At 38.5% G+C, this 19,170-nt stretch overlaps 1 protein-coding gene across 3 annotated transcripts; it reads right to left on the minus strand.

Annotated features, from left to right (window-relative positions):
• Window positions 1–8,162: 8,162 nt before the first annotated feature.
• Window positions 8,163–10,452, minus strand: LOC145058477 (uncharacterized). 3 transcript variants are annotated; one of them, XM_079006377.1, is made up of 3 exons: window positions 10,272–10,452; window positions 9,537–9,629; window positions 8,163–9,426 (listed from the first exon to the last, which is right to left on the minus strand). In XM_079006377.1, exon 3 carries the CDS (start codon window positions 9,414–9,416, stop codon window positions 8,694–8,696), a length of 723 nt encoding a protein of 240 aa, XP_078862503.1. In that variant the 5' UTR covers window positions 9,417–9,426; window positions 9,537–9,629; window positions 10,272–10,452; the 3' UTR covers window positions 8,163–8,693. The 3 variants fall into 3 exon arrangements, with proteins under 3 accessions (XP_078862503.1, XP_078862502.1, XP_078862501.1); XM_079006376.1 differs by having other exon boundaries at window positions 9,537–9,640; XM_079006375.1 differs by having other exon boundaries at window positions 9,537–9,671.
• Between the last annotated feature and the right edge of the window lie 8,718 nt (window positions 10,453–19,170).

Consider the following 19,170-nt stretch of genomic DNA (forward strand, 5'->3'; position numbering starts at 1 on the left):
CCTCCCTTTGGGTAGATCAGCTAACTCCCATGTTCCATTACCTAGAATTGAATCCATCTCGTCATTGATGGCTTCCTTCCACAAAGGAGCATCTCTAGACGTAATTGCTTCAATAAAGGTCTTAGGATCTTTATCCAAGTTAATGGCAAAAATAACCTCTCTTGTCACTTTCTTTTGTGTTGCTCCAACCAAATAAGAATAGAAATAGTCCCAAAACTTTTCTCTTTTCTAGTTCTAGTACTTCTCCTAGGTTCCTCCACAATAGGAGGAGGTGGGAGTGTTTCTGTAACATCCAGATCCTTAGAGGTATTTAAATTTAATACATTTTGTATTTTGGGTGGTGTCACATCGTGGTGGAGGCACCCCATAATGTGGTAATGGTCGATATATCACGGGTTTTAAATGACCGCCACGACGTGGCATCTGTTTAATGAGAAATCCTATTTTTTGGATTTACTCTCTAATTAAAGGAATGAGGAGGCTAGGGTTTGCTCGTCCTCAGGCTCCATCAGCCCCCTCAAACCCTAAAGAAAATCCTAATCACTTTCCTCCATTATTGAGCTAGTTTGGTGTTCTTTAAAGCTAAATAAGGAAGAAGGAGGAAGAAGGAAGAAGGAGGAAGAAGGAAGCATAAATCAAGCAAACGAGTATCTATTTTTCACCTTAGCACTCTTCTGGGCCTTTGCAAGTGTCCAAGACTCAATTTTTATCATTCTAGTTTGTTATATCTTGACTTATGGCCCATAAACTTATTGTTCTTGCTTGTTAGGATAATGAAATCTCATAAAGTTTGCAACTTAATGAATCTTTGGGACATTTTGTATACTTTGTGCCTTGGATCTGGAGTTTGGTTGGGTTTTCAAGCCATGCATGAGATTTAGGTCATAAACCCTCATTTTGACCTAATATGGGTTAAATACATGCATTTTACATGCATGTCTATAAAGAACCAAGTTTTAGGTTAGTTTTGGTGCTAGAATTGGCCTATATATTATTAGCCCACTTGCTTATGGGCCCTTTAATCTTTAGCCCATTAGGGTTTTGTCTAGCTAGTATTTATATCCGCTTTCTTCTTTGTAGTCTTTATGTTTTTCAATGAGAACTCTTGTATTTTCTCATTATTATAATCATATGACAACTTTATCATGGTATCAGAGCGGAGGTTTGATATGTTGTTAGAAGCCTTTGTAGCAGTCATTTGTGGCGCGGATCAAAATTTTATAGGGTTACTGTAGCAGATTCGTTCATAGCAGACTGATGTGTTGATTCGTTCATTGTTGATGTTAATTCATTCTCTGTTTTCATTATTCGTTGTTACGTTGATTCATCGTCGTTGTTGATTCGTTGTCCGATTGATTGCTTCAACTAGTTTGTTACTCCTTTCATTCTCATATTGTTATACTGTTATTGTGGTTATTTATTCGCTGCCAACATGACTGGAAAGGATGATTCCCTTTAGTCAATCAATACTCGTCTAGATGGAAAGAATTATACGTATTGGAGTTACGTGATGAAGAACTTCCTTCATGGGAAGAATATGTGGGGCTATGTCAATGGAACTAAAGTCAAACCCTCAGTGCCTGACATTGAGAATTTTGATTTATTGTTTGATGCTTGGGAGACTGATAACTCCAAGGTTATCACGTGGATTAATAACTCTGTTACTCAGTCCATTGGTTTGCAGTTGGCTAAGTGTGAGACAACGAAGGAAGTTCGGAATCACTTGGAGAGACTTTATACTCAGTCCAATTTTGCTAAACAATCCCAGTTAGAAGATGATATTCGTGCCCTTCAACAAAATGACCAGAGTATACACGATTTCTATGTTGTTATGTCTGATATGTGGGATCAATTGGCTCTTACTGAATCTAAAGAGTCAAAAGGTTTTGAGACTTACATTGTTAGGAGGGAAGAACAATGCTTGGTCCAGTTCTTGATGGCCTTGCATTCTAATTTTGAAGGTCTGTGTGGAACAATTCTTCATCGCTCTCCTCTTCCCTCGGTTGATTCTGTTGTCCATGAGTTAATTGCAGAAGAGACTCGTATCAAGTCTCATGCAGATAAAGGGTTTAAAGCAGCCTCTATTCCTACTCTCGCTCATGTTGTGCTTGTTGTCTCCTCAAATCAGTCCCGACAAACTTCAAGGGTTGCTTATGATGAGTGTGCATTCTGCAAACAGAAGAATCATTGGAAAGCTCAGTGTCCATTGTTAGTCAACAAGGGTAAATCTGGTCAACCTCAGTCGGGACAACAAAATAAGTCTGGTCAACAAAAGTTTCAGCCACGTTCATCCGGTACTCCTCCATGGACCCCTCGTCCTCCACAGTTTGTTGTTGCTACTATCCCACCAGTTGATACATATTCTATTGGAAACATGCCCCCATCTGCATTGGATCCCAAGGTGTTTGAGAGCTTCAGACAGTATTTGGCTTCTAATCCCACTGCCATGTCTGCATCTATGTATCACTCTGGTCCTACTTCATCTGGTACATCAGGTATTCCATCATCTTTGTGGATTTTAGATTCTGGTGCAACCCATCATATGACCCCTCATTTGTCATCATTTACTTCTTTGTCGCAAGTGTCATCTATTTTTGTTAAGTCTGCTAGTGATACATCTATGTTAGTTGAGGGTGTTGGGTCTGTCTCTATTTCTCATATCACTCTCCCTGATGTTTATTACATTCCCAAACTTACTTTGAATCTTGCCTCAGTCGGTCAGTTATGTAAGTCTGGTAACTGGGTGTTCTTTTCTGATTATGCATGTGTTATATAGGATCAACACACCCAAAAGGTTATTAGGATTGGCCGTAGAGCGGGGGAACTGTATGTCTTGGAGGTTCTCAAAGTGTCTGTTGTTGCTACCTCCAGCATTGATTTATCTTCTTTCCGTTTGAGTCCTTTGTCGTCTGAGTTTTATCTTTGCCATTCTCGTTTGGGACATTTGTATGTATCACGTTTGAGCTTTTTAGCATCTAGTGGTGTTTTGGGTCATTTAGACACTAGTGATATTTTTGATTGCAGTAGTTGTAAACTGGCAAAATTCTCTGCTTTACCTTTCAATAAAAATATGTCTTGTTCTACTACTCCTTTTGACATTATTCATTTTGATGTATGGGGTCCTGAACTAGTATCCACAAAGGGTGGGTCAACCTATTATGTATCTTTTATAGATGATTATACTCGATATACATGGGTTTATCTTATGAAATGCAGACCTGATTTCTTTGATATTTACAGTAATTTTAGAGCTCTTGTTAAAACTCAACATTCGGATGTGATTAAGTGCTTTAGGTGTGACTTAGGGGGTGAATATACCTCTAATGATTTTACTCAGTTACTTGCTTCTGATGGTACCATACACCAGTCCTCGTGTACTGACACACCTCAGCAAAACGGTGTGGCAGAACGAAAACATCGTCATATTGTTGAGACTGCCTGTTCATTGCTCTTGTCTACGCAGGTCCCTAGTGCCCTTTGGCGTGAAGCAATCCTAACTGTTGTGTATGTGAATAATCGTATCCCTCCTTCATTGAATTCAGGAATGTCTTCTTTTGAGAAGCTATATGGTTAGCTACCAGACTATTCTTCCTTACGAGTTTTTGTATGTACTTGTTTTGTTCTTCATCCTCATGTTGAGAGGAACAAGTTGGGGCTGAAATCTGCTATTTGTGTACTTTTGGGGTATGGTATTGGACAAAAAGGATATCGTTGCTATAATATTGTGAGTCAGAAGTTATATGTTTCCCAGCATGTCACCTTTTTGGAACATATTCCTTTCTACTCAATTCCTGCTACAGCCCACAATGTAACGAAATCTGATCTTCTGCATATTGATCCTTTTAATAAAGAGATAGAGGCTCGAGATCCATCTACGCCACCTGATCCTTCAGCTCATAATACACCCACCTCTTCAGAGAGTTACTCAAGTTCCCTATTCCTGATCCTGCTCCTACGATTGTTGAAATTAAGGATCCACCTCCACCACCACTTCTCAGGAGATCTATTCGTCCTGTCGAGTCCACCAAGCTTCCAGATTTTACTTACTCTACATATTCAGGACCATTTGATTCATTTATAGCAAGTATCCATCGTCTGTCTAAACCTGAATCATATAGAGAAGTTGTTTTAGATTCTCTTTGGCAGAATGCTATGGCTGAGGAGCTTACTGCTTTTCATCAGACTCATACATGGAATTTGGTTTCTCATCCTCCTGGAAAACATATGATAGGTTGTCGTTGGGTGTACAAGATAAAAACAAAAGTTGATGGGTCTGTTGAGCGGTACAAGGCTAGGCTTGTAGCAAAAGAGTATTCTCAACAGTATGGTTTTGACTGTGAGGAGACATTTTCCCCAGTTGCAAAGATGACGACAGTCCGTACTATGATTGTCGTTGCATCCGTTCGACAGTGGAAGATTTTTCAAATGGATGTCAAGAATGCTTTTTTGAATGGTGATCTCCATGAAGAGGTTTATATGACTCCTCCCCTAGGAATTCAGCACCGGCCGGGTGAGGTTTGTCGGCTTCGCAAAGCTTTGTATGGTCTCAATCAAGCCCCTCGTGCTTGGTTTGAGAAATTCTCCACAATGATTACCTCTCTTGGATTTGTCCAGAGTAATCACGATTCTGCTTTATTTGTTAGATGCTCGAGTGCAGGACAGATTCTTTTATCCTTATATGTAGATGACATGATTATTATAGGTGATGACCATGGTGGTATTGAGTCTTTGAAGCATGATCTAGCTCATCGATTTGCTATGAAGGATTTGGGCTTGCTGCGTTATTTCTTGGGTATGGAGGTAGCTCAGTCTAAGAAAGGGTATCTTCTTTCTCAGACTAAATATCTATCTGACTTGCTTACACGGGCGGGCCTCTCTGACAATCGGACTATTGATACTCCCCTTGAAACCAATGCATGCTACTCTCCTACTGATGGTGTTCCTTTGTCCGATCCGAACCTTCATCGCACTGTTGTGGGAAGTTTGGTCTATCTCACAGTTACTCGTCCAGATATTACCCATGTTGTTCATGTTGTCAGTCAGCTTGTTACTGCCCCTACCTCTCTTCATTGGGGAGCTATTCTCCGTATTCTGAGATATCTTCGTGGCACTCAGTTTTAGACCCTCTTGTTTCCCTCGACGTCTTCTCTTGAGTTACGTACATATAGTGATGCTGATTGGGATGGTGATCTCCATGATCGTAAGTCCACCACTGGATATCGCGTATTTCTTGGAGAGTCTCTCATTTCGTGGAAGAGCAAGAAACAGGACGTTGTCTCTAGATCTTCCATGGAGGTTGAATATCGTGTTATGGCTGTAACTGCATGTGAGATTATCTAGTTACGGTGGCTGCTTACAGATATGGGAGTTCATATTTCTTCATCTACTCCCTTGCATTGTGATAACAAAAGTGCGATACAAATTGAAAAGAATTATGTTTTTCATGAGCGGACGAAGCACATTGAGATTGATTGTCATTTTACTTGTCATCACCTGCAGCTCGGAACCATATCGTTTCCGTTTGTTTCATCAACTTTGCAGATTGCGGATATTTTTACGAAGGCTCTATCGGCTTCTCGGTTTCGGTTATCATGTGACAAACTCTCAATGCTTATTTTGCGGCATTATGAGTTTGAGGGGGTATGTTAGCCTATATATTGTTAGCCCGCTTGCTTATGGGCCCTTTAGTCTTTAGCTCATTATGGTTTTGTCTAGCTAGTATTTATAACCGCTTTCTTCTTTGTAGTCTTTATGCTTTTCATTGAGAACTCTTGTATTTTCTCATTATTATAATCATATGACAACTTTATCAAGAATCACTTTTGGAAAGGATGGACTTCGGACTTTATGGAATAATTGCTTATTGGTTAACTCCTTGCATTATTAAGCCATTTGGGACTTAGAGAATTGGGTTTGGGACCTTGTGGATGGTCCTAATGGATAAAGTTGGAAACTTTATCCTTTTAAATCGCATTTTGGACCAGATCTGAGCTTTGGAGTCCATGGAATTGAAGAAAATAGCTTAATGCATTAAGTTGTTTGGAATCTTAACTACCACGACGTGGGCATAGGTCACCACAACGTGGCGGCTGGAAATTTCCCCGATTGTTTGGTTGTACGCAGGCCAAGACGTAGCCAAGGAAGGCCACGACGTGGCGGTCAGCTGAAGTCAACATTGGTTGACCTTTGACTTGTGGATTTTGGCTCAAATATTAATGTCCTGAAAGGTAGATTAAGGTTTTCCTCGTGTGAATATCTAGGTGGCGTTTAGCACATGTTGTGGGATTTTAAGGACGTGTCGACTTTTGGGTTGCTTTGCGAGATGAGTTTGCTCAGTATATTGTAGGACACTATGGATTGTATGTGCTTGTAGTCTTTGTGACTCCTGTTGTATGTGTTGTATGCCTATGTGCGTGTTTGCTATATGTATGTGGGGTGAAAGAGACCCGATACAACCTTGTGCATACATATGAGTTAAAATAGACTTGGGGTGAAATAGACCCGATGGTGAAATAGACCCGGTACAACCTTGTGCTGACACATGATTTGAAATAGACTCGGGGGTGAAATAGACTTGACACAGCCTTGAGTCGGCTTATATGTATTGTATGTTGTATTTTGGGGAACTCATTAAGCTTTGTGCTAACGGTTTTCAGTTTATGTTTCAGGTACTTTCGGTTCAAAGGGGAAGAGCTCGGGATGATCGCATTGCTCACCACACCATGATTTTCATGTTTATTGACTCTGATGTACTTTTGGGATGTTATTTGGTTTACTCCGAATACTTCATGGTTTTGATAAACATGTTTTCTTGATGATTCATTTAATATAAGACCCATGTATGACATGGGTTAATTGAAAAAAATTAAATATAAAGGTCTAAATATTTAAGAACTTTGGATTTATAAAAAAAAATAAGAAAAATAATGAATTATTAAAATTGATTTTTATATCTTTTAAATTTAAATAAATAAATAAAATAAACTAATGAACTTTAATTTAAGAATTTTGAAATTAAAAGGTAGGTCCATTAATGAAATTGATATTCATTTATTACTATATTATTGTAATTATTATATTAAAATATTATGTGGAAATTATTAAAATAGAAAACACATAAAATGATATATGGAAAAGAAATTAATTCATAATAACCATAAAATGACATTTGTCAAATTGAATGAGAGTGACATATGGCAAAAAAAAACCTTCATTTATTAGAAATGATTTATTAGAAAGGATTTGAGAATTTTGGTTGTTTATATCGTATAGAAGTAAAATAACAATGAAATAATGGTAATGTTGGGAGTTGTGAATGAACAATGAGTTTGTATTTTCATTTCATTTTCTGGTATCCAATTTTTAGCATATGAAGTTGGCAGATTCACTTGAAGGTAGGGTTGTCAAATCGAGTAGTCGTGTCGTGTTTTTGTCTTACACGACACAACACGACAAGGTTTTGTATAACACGAACACGACACGATGTCGTGTTTTTTTTTCATTAACATAAAAAAGAACCAATTAGAACACGACAAGACGACACGACACGAAAAATATAATATTACATAATTATTAGTGTATTTCGTTCATACTTAAAGATATATAACACGACAAAAACGACAAGCACGAAAAACACGACAACCACATGCTTAATCGTGTCAATTTCGTGTCGATTTATGAACACGAACACGACACGACATCGTGTTTTTTATTCTTGACACGAAAACGACACGAACACGAATTCAAATTTTGATTTCGTCCCGATTTTATTTCGTTTCATGTATTTTTGTCGTGTGGTATCATAAATTGACACCCCTACTTGAAGGTATTCTATCGATCTCAAACAGTAATCCTATAAACAAGGAAAGGATATACATCAAGATTACCTAAAGAATTACAAAGTTTCAGAATATATATACTGTATACAATATATATCCGCTAATAACATATTAAGAAACGAACAAACCATGAACGGAGTTAAAGTATTTACAAGAAAAATGAAAAACCACACCCAAAAGCTAACCAACAACAATGATGAAATGAAAAAGACGATTGTAGCCGCTTCTGAGACATGATGATGTTAAGTTTCCCTAAATCTAATAAGGCACCAGAGAATAAGTATGATATTGATGCGATTAAGATTATTGATACACTAAAAAACGTAGAACAAGGGATCTGTCATGTAATAAACACAGCTTAAAAGTGGAGACAAGATTTAGACATAATCAGCATATATTCCAAGTTTAAGATAAGATCTAGACACAAAGCAAAGCAAAAGAAAACATGTGAAAGAAATGAAAAGCTCTGATTGCTATCAAACTTAAATTGCCAACATCTTTCTGATTGCCAAAGCTGCTTCATTAGAAAAGTAGGTCCCTCCAAACACCCACAGCCCACAGTGAATATATGCTCCTAGTACCACTGGCTGAGAGCGAGAGGGCTTTCTTTTCTCCTATATATCAAATTCCACCATCTCTTCAAATCCAAATCTAACACTTCATAAATCATAGCAATATATATATATATATATATATATATATATATATATATATATATATATATATATATATATATATATATATATACAAGATGTGAATGGAGATTAAACTATTTACAAGAAAAATGAAAAAGCAAACCAACAACACTTGCTGATACACAAAATATGACAAGAACCAAGATAGAAATGAAGCACGTTATATCCACTTGTGAGGCATCATGTTGACTTTTTCTGAATCTAAATTAGCAGCTGTGAGAAAAGCAATTAAACTTCCACCATGAACCCTTCCTTCTGTAACTCTTGATGTCATAACAAGACGTGTATCAACATTCATGTCCATCTCAGGTGGGTGTGGGTCATGAGGTCCCAAAGTGGCCCCACCATGAACACGTTTATCCTCCACCCACCCACCATGAACCTTACAAAAATCACTACTACCTTCACCACTTTTCCCACACCCTTCATATTTACATCTTTTACCCCCGACATCTCTCACACAACATTCGGTTCGCCCCCTTGCACTCCTTGTACAATCCTTCACAACACATCTTTTCCCACCATGGACACTCTTTGTACAAACTCCACCATGTCCTTGTTTTTGGTGGTGGTGTGTGATTCCGGATAAAGAGGTGACTGAACTTGTTGGAGTAGAGGAGAGAGTCAACTCAAGGTCAACTTGATTTTGAAGATCAAGAGATAGCTTATTGGAACTAGAGACTTTCTTGCCACCAATATGGAGACTGAAATCCAATTCAAGATCCATTGACGACTCTGCTTCATCGGTTCCTTTTGGAGAAGACATGGTGACTGAACTTGCCTTGCTGTCTGAGGAACTTGAGGATCCCCTTAACCAGAGGCATAATGGTAATTCTGCTTCCATATCCATTGATTCATCTCTCAAACTCCACTTCCGCTTCATATCTACAAAACTACAGTTGGGTGTTTCTAAGCTACAGATCTAGGGTTAGCTGTTAATTTCTAAGCTACATACAGATACAATACACAAGCTAGCTCTCTACAATGATAAACTACATCCCACCTCCACTCACAAATCCTGAAGTATCACATCGATCCATTCGCTTACAATTTGAATTGGAATCCAATCAATCACCAATGATGACTGACTTCAATTCTGCAAGGGTACTGTAGTATGGTCACATGGAAATCATTCATCCTGTTTCAATAAGTTAGGTAAGATACTGATAAAAACAACTACAAAAATCATAACGCAAAAGGGGGAAGAGGTGAGAAGGATTTCTATGATCAAATAACAGGAACTCAAAACTTGTCGTGAAAGGGGGAAACGGACTTTATGAATATGAAGTATGCAACAATTTCGTTGTGTTAAATCAGTAACCTACTAAACCACAGAGCTTACTAAAAGTTTACCTTTGAAACAGAAGAAGAAAGAGTCTAGGGCATATCTTAGCTCATACATCATCACGTAATTGGACTGATAGTTAGGGTTCATCACAGAGGTTATTTTCTTCTACTTCGATGGGAACACTTACACAGATCAATAAAAACCAAAATATTTTTTCGATCATGATTAACTTGTTAGAAATCGAAGAGTCAACACTCAACAATCTAAGATTCAGTAATTAACAATCAGAACGAATCTATCCAGACGTAAATCATCATATAAAATTGCATCCACGTATATAACTTAATTCAAGCGAAGATTCATCGACTTGAACAAACCAAACGTCTGACTTATCACAGTTTGAAACAGGGACAAAGCAAATAATACGAAATATACAAACTTAAAAATTACCTTGATCGATTTTCAATTCTCATGATGAAAGAGAAAGATTTAAGGATGCCGGCGATCGATACAGACGAATTGAGATTTATATGAGTGACTATATATAATATAGTCATATACAGTTATACACAGACATAGAGGGCAGAGGGAGTGCGGTCTGCGGATGGAAATTTGACAATGGTGACAAAAAAAAAAAAAAAAGAAGGCAGCGCGCGCGTAAGATAGAGTCCAGTGCTCTACACCTTTTTCCTTTAGACCTGAGGGTCGTGTGAAACTTCTCAATTTTTTTTTTTGTACAAAATTACAAAAATGGTGCTATGTATTTTTTTGGGTTTTGGTTCAAACCACGATTTTTTTAGTTTTATGATCCTTTTGGACTGATTTGTTTGTGAGAATGATCTCTATACTTAACACCCGTTAAAAAGAATCCGTTAACCCCCTCATGTGCCTTGCACGTGAGGGTATTTCTGTCTTTTTACTTCTAGGGACCATTTTTACATACGAATGTCAATGCTTCCTTCTACCTTTTATCCCTCATTTACAATCCCAAACACCCGTCAATTCCCCACCTCCCTCCTTTCTTCTGCTCCATTAAACCTACAAAAAAACATCATTCGTTATCCAAAGAACCTAATCGAAGCAAAAGGAGACTAGGTCATACGTTAAAGTCGAAATGGTGTATGTAATGTGGTAGATCAGACCAAAAAATGAAGTTGTCGACGTATCATCCGTATATGGTAAGTTGCTATGTTTTCTTAAACATTCTTATTTTTCATTTTACCCTTTATTTATACTAAAATCCGCCAAATTTTGACTTTGTTATCATGTATAATTTTGACTTGTTGTGGGTGTACCCACATGGTTTAGTATTAAGCTTCATCATGGTGTGAAGTTTACTAAGTTACCTGATATAAAGTATACTAGAGGTGAAGTGCGTTATGTTGATTATGTGGACATAGATGAGTTTTCTGTACATGAACTTGATGCCATAATGCTTGACCTAGGTTACCCAGACCCACGGATGATTGAATTGACTGATGAATCCCCAATGATATACTACCATTTCAGGATACCCAATGGTGACTTTCAATTTGGTCTTAGAGCTTTAAGGAATGATCAGGATGTTATCAATCTTTCTAAATTTATTCGAAATAACAAGTTGATTGAGGTGTACACAGAACATGGGAAGACAAATCTACTCACTTACTTCATGTCTCCAAATGCAAAGGGTAAAGTTGTCATTGAGGAATTACCAGAAAATGATGATCAAGGGTCTGAATATGAGGCTGAAGGTCATATAGAATCTCCATTGAGAAATATAAACCATGTCAATGAAGAGCCAATTGGTGAGTACATGTCTTTGATTCTTTTTGGGAGTAAAAGTGATGCATTCTCACCAGAGTATAGAAGGGATAGAGTTGGGAATTCAAAAAGAGGGGAAGGTTCTTGTAGCAAGAGGCTTAATTTAGAGGATAGTGATGATTTAAAAGAGAAGGAAAACACTAATGAGGGTGTTAAGGAGGTTCAGGAGGTTGCAACTGTTGTTGAAGGATGCTACAAGCCATTTACTTCAAATATTGCTAATGTAGGGAATGAGATGATAGGGGTTCAGGATCATGACCATATTGAAGGATGCTAAAACACCCCACCTGTTAATGATGATGAACAATATAATGAGCTTTTTGAACCTTATGGAAAATTTACTTGGAAGTGATGAGGATGTTGAAGAGTATGAAGGGGATGATGAATCTGAAGAGAGTGATGAAGATTATGAAAAGGATGAAGGTGATGATCAGGATGGGAAACTATCAGAAAATGAAGATAAAGTGGATGACATAATGGATGAGCAGAACAATATAGAAGATGTTAATGTGGACATGACAGACTTCTGTCTAAATATTGAAAGTAATGTTGAAGGAGCATGTATTAATGATGGTCATGAACCTGAAGATATGGAAGTGATCAACAATGAGGAGTTCGAATCAGTGGATGAAGCATCAGACCAAGACAGAGAAAGAAGAGCTCTTATAAAAAATTTGGGAAAAGAAAAAAGATGCAGCCTTGGGTCAGTATATATACAGTCATTCTCAGTGGGATAAAAGTTTAAAAGTAAAAAAGAATTAAAGGAGTTAACTGATGTGCATGCACTAGAAACAAGAAGGAATCTATTCTTTAAAAAATGACAATCAAAGGATTAGGGCACAATGCAGAGGAGTTGTACGTGTCATCAATAAAGGTCAAGTGGGGACTCAACCTACCACTTCAAAAAGAAAGGGCAAAGAAATAAAGACACAAAAAGTAACATGTGGTTGTTATATACATACATCTAGGTCAAACCTCGAATCTGACTGGTTTATAAGGACCTTAAACCAAACTCATACATGCTTACAAACAAAAAAACTCAGAGCTTGTACTGCTTCTTAAATCTACAAGAAAATCATAGATCAAGTTGAGGCAGATCTGAAGATTTCTTTGAGAGCCATACAAGATCACTTTCAAAAGACCTACCAGGTGGGTATTTCGATGGATAAGGTGTTTAGGACAAAAGATATGGCAAGAAAGCATGTAACTGGGGACTACACAAAACAATTTGAATTGTTGAGGGACTATGCTCTTGAACTTCAAGCTACAAACCCATACACAACAGTCAAAATAGATGTGTGTCCTAATGGCAACCCTGCTTCCCCAACAAGGCAATTTAGAAGGATTTATGTATGCTTGAGTCCACTGAAAAAAAGGTTTCAAGGCATGTCTTAGAGACTTAGTAGGTTTGGATGGTGCCTTCATGAAAGGCCCATTCCCTAGTCGGGTTCTTACAGCAGTTGGTCTAGATTCCAACAATGGAATTTATCCCTTGGCCTATGCAATTGTTGAGTCTGAAAACACAGCTAGCTGGAAGTGGTTTTTAGAAAACCTTGGGGGTGACTTGGAGCTTGGGATCAACTCAAACTATACTTTCATAAGCAGTGTTCTAAAAGGCGCACCATGTGGCGCGTCAAGGCGCGCCATGGCGTAAGGCATGGCTCCGCCGTTACGAAAAGCCTCATAATGTTGCTGTTAGGAGTGGCGCGTGGGAAGGCGTGATATGACACGCCATGGCGCGTTATGGTGTGTTATGGCGCGTGTTTTTTCGTTTAAGACACAGTTTTTTGCTCTTTGTTATGTCTTTTCTAATCGGAGATACAGATATTGTGGTTTTCGTTAAATTTTTGTTACTAGTTATTGATCTAACACTTCTAAAAAGTAGTTATATTGAATATAAATTTATATTTATGTGGTAACATAATTTTAAATTAATACAAAATCGCCGCCTTACATCACGCCTTGAAAAACGCCATGGCTCGTTAAGCTTGAGGCTTGACCTTGCTGCCACGCCACGCCTCACGCCATTTAGAACCTTGTTCATAAGTGACAGGCAAAAGGTAAATTAGAGTTCATCAATTGATCATTTAGATTGTGTTTTTGGTAAAAAATTTGGTTCCACTCATGTGGTTAATGAAATGTGCATTTTGGTCAATTTATGACACGTATTTTGGTAATGTACTTTTGTTACATTTTGGTTCTATTTATGTGCTTATATTTGACTATTGATACACATTTTAAACACATTTTCACACTTGAATATCATTTATATCATTAACAACATTGGAATTCATTACAAACATGATGAAGTCAACTTACAACAAAATTATACCATTTTTACCCTGCATCACTTGATCAACAAAAACCCCCACGTTTGTCCAACCTTATCCCTTACATAGACCAAATACTAAAGATGACAATCACAAACATAAACCAACTTGCACATAAATACATCTTCAGCTTGAAACCTTCATCATTCAATGCATCACACCTTACCTCCAACATGTTGTTCCTGCTCAAAAGTCCATTACATTGTTCCTGTAACATGTTGATACTTCTTACCAGCCCATTACATCTTTCCTCCAACGTATTTATGTTTCTTAGAAGACCAGGTATGATGGTGTTACTCCTAGCACACATAGGCATGTCAACCCACCCGATAAACCCACAAACAGAATCCTTAGTAGGGCAAGCATAAAACCTCCTTCCGGGATTCAGTGGTGTCCAAGACGTTTTCACCAAAGTGAGCTTTCCACAAAAACAAACCACCATTGTTCGATTGCAGGTCAGGAAGGAGAAATGGAAGAAAATAGTCGTTGGGGAAGAACAGTTAAGAATGTTGCGGAAGAAGATTCGTTAGGGAAGAAGCTGGGAATAGAAAATGATATATAAAGGAGGTTTTATTTTTCCGTATGCAAAAATTGTCCCTAGAAGTAAAAAGACAGAAATACCCTCACGTGCAAGGCACATGAGGGGTAACAGATTCTTTTTAACGGGTGTTAAGTACAGGGACCATTCTCACAAACAAACCAGTCCAAAAGGACCACAAAACCAAAAAACTCATGGTTGGACCAAAACCCCCAAAAAAATGCATACCACAAGGACCATTTTTGCAATTTTGTCGATTTTTTTCCCATCATCTTTTCTTTCATTTTTCTTTTCCTCATCAAAAATCAAGCAGACAACTTCCGCGTCATTACATCACATCTATCTCCTACCAACGTTATACCTAAGAAAAAATTACAATTTTACTTTATGTCAGGGGAGTGGTGGTGAATGTTAAGGCATGCCACATAACTTAGTATTAAAAATTGTTTTAGGCGAGAGCAACCTGGGCGAGTTGAGTGGAGTGGAGGCCCAACTGCCCAAGGCATCAACAAAGAGAAGGGCATAAATTTAGTCCATTGTGTTATTATTAGGAATCTGGTTTCATCTTCCCAATCGTTACCTAGAAAGTCGAAATGTCAGGATGGAGAATATGAGTCGTCGATTTTGCTCTCAATTGTTGATTGGTCAAGAGGCTCTTATTCGGGTATGCAAACTGATTTCTGTCAAGAACATAACAACTGTAATTTCTATAAACTCTCATATCTTCTCTCGATTTCTCTAAACTCGCTTATTTGGTCTCTCGATTTCTCTAAACTCTCCTCTCTTATCTCTCGATTTTTGCTAGGAGCACATTAAGATTTTCTTTTTCATTTTTTCCTTTTATGATTTTCGTGGCTCTTTGGATGTTTTTCTTCTTTGCGATCAAGAACCGATCAAATTTGGAATGGAAGTATTCTCCTGTATGGTTCTTATTATGGATGATCGTGCCCCTATTACTACAAAATTATCGGGTTCTCAATTTGTTGCTTAGCTTTTCTGTATGTCATTTTCTCTTATCTAATGGTATCTTTTTTGCTTTTGAATTTTACCCAAGTGTGGTGTAATGTTGTTTGCCACATTTGGTTTGGTCGATTCTACCATTGATGCCATAACTCGCTCATAGAAGTGGATTTAGTTAAAGTTTCCAATTTAATGTGATCTGGAGTTTGGATTCAAAGAATATTAAAGGGATAGATTAATTGGACAATTATGCCCTTGGAGTTTATGCCTCGTGAGGTTGATTGCCTTAATTCAATGGTGCTGCAATTTTAACAATGTTTTGTTGCCAACAAATTCCTTGTTCCTGATTTTGATAGAAGATTTGAAGAGTATTTGTTTCAATTTTGAGATTATATTACAAATTGATGAGCACATTTACATTTTTCTATAACTTTGATATTATATTAACATTTAAGACGATGACATTAGGAGTTGTATTGTAACATTCATAAAATTCTTGAAAATTTTAAACTTTTAATAAACCCAAAACCATCACTGTTTACAAATTGTTTTCAAAATAAGTTCAACATCAGAGAAATCCCAAAATCGTAAAACAAAAACATGAGGAGGTGCACGATCATACCTTCGCCTTCCTGCGATCCTCTGAGATACCTGAAACATAATCCAAAACTGTAAGCCCAAATCTTAGTGAGTTCCCCCAAAATACTAATATAAAACAAATAGCGAAAATATAATAACAACATGTAATGGATCCACAGCTTAATAGAGTGGATTACCCCTGAGCCCATAGCATAAGTTTGGCTTTCCCCATGGGCCCACAACTTATGTCTAGTTTGCTCCCTGCCTGATCAATCATCGGACTGAGTACCACTAAGCCCTCAATACGAGTCTGACATGCCCTTCCCGGCCCTCAGCTCGTATCTGGAATGCTCATTAGTCCTCAGTATGAATTTGTCATGCCCATCCTAGCCTTCAACTCATATCTGGCATACTCTAGGGTTAGTTGGCTACAACACCAAGTAGTACTACCTCAACCCACCCACACAATATGTCCACATATAATAGATAAAATCATATACAAATAAACAGCAATATCACAGGTAGTCCTATAGATCTACCAGACTAGCATATCAAACTAGCATGCATATCTAATCTATACTCTGCATAACAACAACTATTAGGTTATCAAACCATTGGGTCGGCCTTGGTGTCATCGACCCTTAAGTATAGTAAGGAAACTCACCTCTCAAATATCAAGTTGCACTGAAATCCCTGACTGCTGACTCACGGAAAATCCCAAACTATCACAGTAAACAAAAATCCAATTAACAATTGGAATACCATACTTGACTAAGGATCCATACTTAGGGTAAATGTCCATTTTACCCTTTCCCTAATTGGGCCAAGGCCTAAGTCCAAATGTTGATCCAAAAGGCCCAAATTACTTCAAGGCCCATAATTGGTCCAAGCCCATTAGGCCCACCCAGGCCCAAATACATTGGGTCCACTAAGGCCCGATATACAATCCTAAGCCCAAAATGGCAAGTCCAACAAGAAGTCCAATACTTCAAAATCCTTAGTCCAACATGGGTCCAAACTACCAAGCCCAAAACCCATAAATCAAGTCCAAAGAAAAAGCCCAAGAAGCCCACTGATGATCTGAACGCGCGACGTTCCCTGGTGAAGCGTTGGGCGTTCATCACCAATCATCAGATTGCAACCCATAGATAGAACGTCGGGCGTTCCTTGACCCAAGGTTGGGCATACACACGTTGACTTCAAGAAAAGAATATTAAACACTTAATGCTTAAAGCCACTTGACCAAATCATGGATCCAAGTCCTAAAGAGCATCTAAAACCATAAAAGTCACTGACTTGGTGACTTTGCATGCCACAAAAGGTCCCAACTCCAAAATATAGCATTCAACTTCCATAAAAAGAGCTTAATCTCATGCATGGGGCTTATACAACTCTAAAGATGCAAACTTTATGAATCTACAACATCACAAACACCAAGAGGAGAAACTCAAGGCCTTAAGAGTGATCATAAACTACTAGATCTCAACTATGGGACCAAAAGGGACTAACATCCATAAAGACCTAGATCTAAACTTTTCATGAGAAATATTAGAGCTTTATATGTCAAATGAGTTGGAAATAAATCAGAGAATCAAGATCTATGAGCTCTTTCTTGAATCACCACCTTGCACCAAGCTTTTCCTCCTTGAATGAGCTTCAAACACCCACCAAAACACACACAATGGACTCATAATACTCTTGGAGGCTCTTAGGTTTCGAGATTAGAGTTTGGGAGCCATGGAGGCATGAAATGAGGCTAACACTGGTACTTAAGGTGTTTAAATAGGTCTCAAACCCTAAAAATTAGGGTTTGAGATCCACACGTGAACGTCATGCGTTCCCTAGGGGAACACCCTGCGTTCGAGCTCCGCCTCCAAAAGTCCAAAATTAGCAGAAATGGTCTCTCCTCCCATTCAAACTTGCAAAACAAGGCCAAAAGCAATAACTAAATATATAAGGGACCAAAATGGAAAAAAAATACTTGGATCGAGCATTACAATTCTCCCCCACTTGAATTAGACTTCGTCCTCGAAGTCTGTTGCAGCAAACGGATCTGGGTAATGTTCCCGCATCTTAGCCTCTGGCTCCCAGGTCCACTCGGAGCCCCTCTAATGTTGCCATCGTACCTTTACCAGAGGTACTTCCTTGCTTCACAAAACCTTCACCTTCCTCTCCAAAATAGCTAATGGCTTCTCAACATAGTTCAGGCGCTCATCGACCTGAATGTCATCCAATGACACCACTGCATCCTGATCCAACACGCACTTCCGCAGCTGCAAAACATGGAATGTACTATGAATCAGAATGAGCTCTTCGGGAAGATCCAACATGTAGGCGGCCTTACCAACCCTGGAAATAACCCGGAATGGTCCAATATATTGGGGACCCAAATTCCCCTTTTCCTGAAACGAATCACACCTTTCCAAGGTGAGACTTCCAACAACACCATGTCACCGACCTAAAACTCTAAGTTAGATAGGCGTTGGCCGGCATAGCTTTTCTACCGAATTTGAGCATTCTGTAGTCTATGTTTGATCTGTTGGATTATCTATGTAGTCTGAAGAACTACCCCAGTCCGTCCTATGACCCTATGACCATCCTCACCTCAACAGACTAGGGTACGACATCTCTGCCCATACAAAAGCTCAAAAGGCGGTGTACCAATACTGGAGTGGAAATTTTTGTTGTATGAGAACTCTGCAAGAGGTAGGTAGGAGTACCAGCTCCCACCAAAATCAATGACGCATGCTCGCAACATATCCTCGAGATTTTGAATCGTTCGCTCGCTCTGGCCGTCGTTCTGCGGATGATATGTTGTGCTGAAGTGTAGCCTCATGACCAGTTCCTCATGGAACTTCTGCCAACAACGGGATGTAAAGCGAACATCACGGTCTGAAACAATGGAGACCAGGACCCCATGGCGAGCAACGATCTCTCAAATATACACATTGGCCAATTTCTCAGCCGACAAGCTCTCCCAAATCGCCAGCAAATGGGCACTCTTGGTCAATCGATCCACAATGACCCAAATAGCATCTAAACCCTATTCCGTCTTTGGAAACTTGGTGATGAAGTCCATAGAAATATGCTCCTATTTCTACATGGGAATCTCCAGAGGTTGCAACTTTGCATGCGACCT

The sequence above is a fragment of the Lactuca serriola genome, chromosome 6, assembly GCF_051521515.1.
Source record: "Lactuca serriola cultivar US96UC23 chromosome 6, Lser_US96UC23_V15, whole genome shotgun sequence".
Classification (NCBI taxonomy): Eukaryota; Viridiplantae; Streptophyta; class Magnoliopsida; order Asterales; family Asteraceae; genus Lactuca; species Lactuca serriola.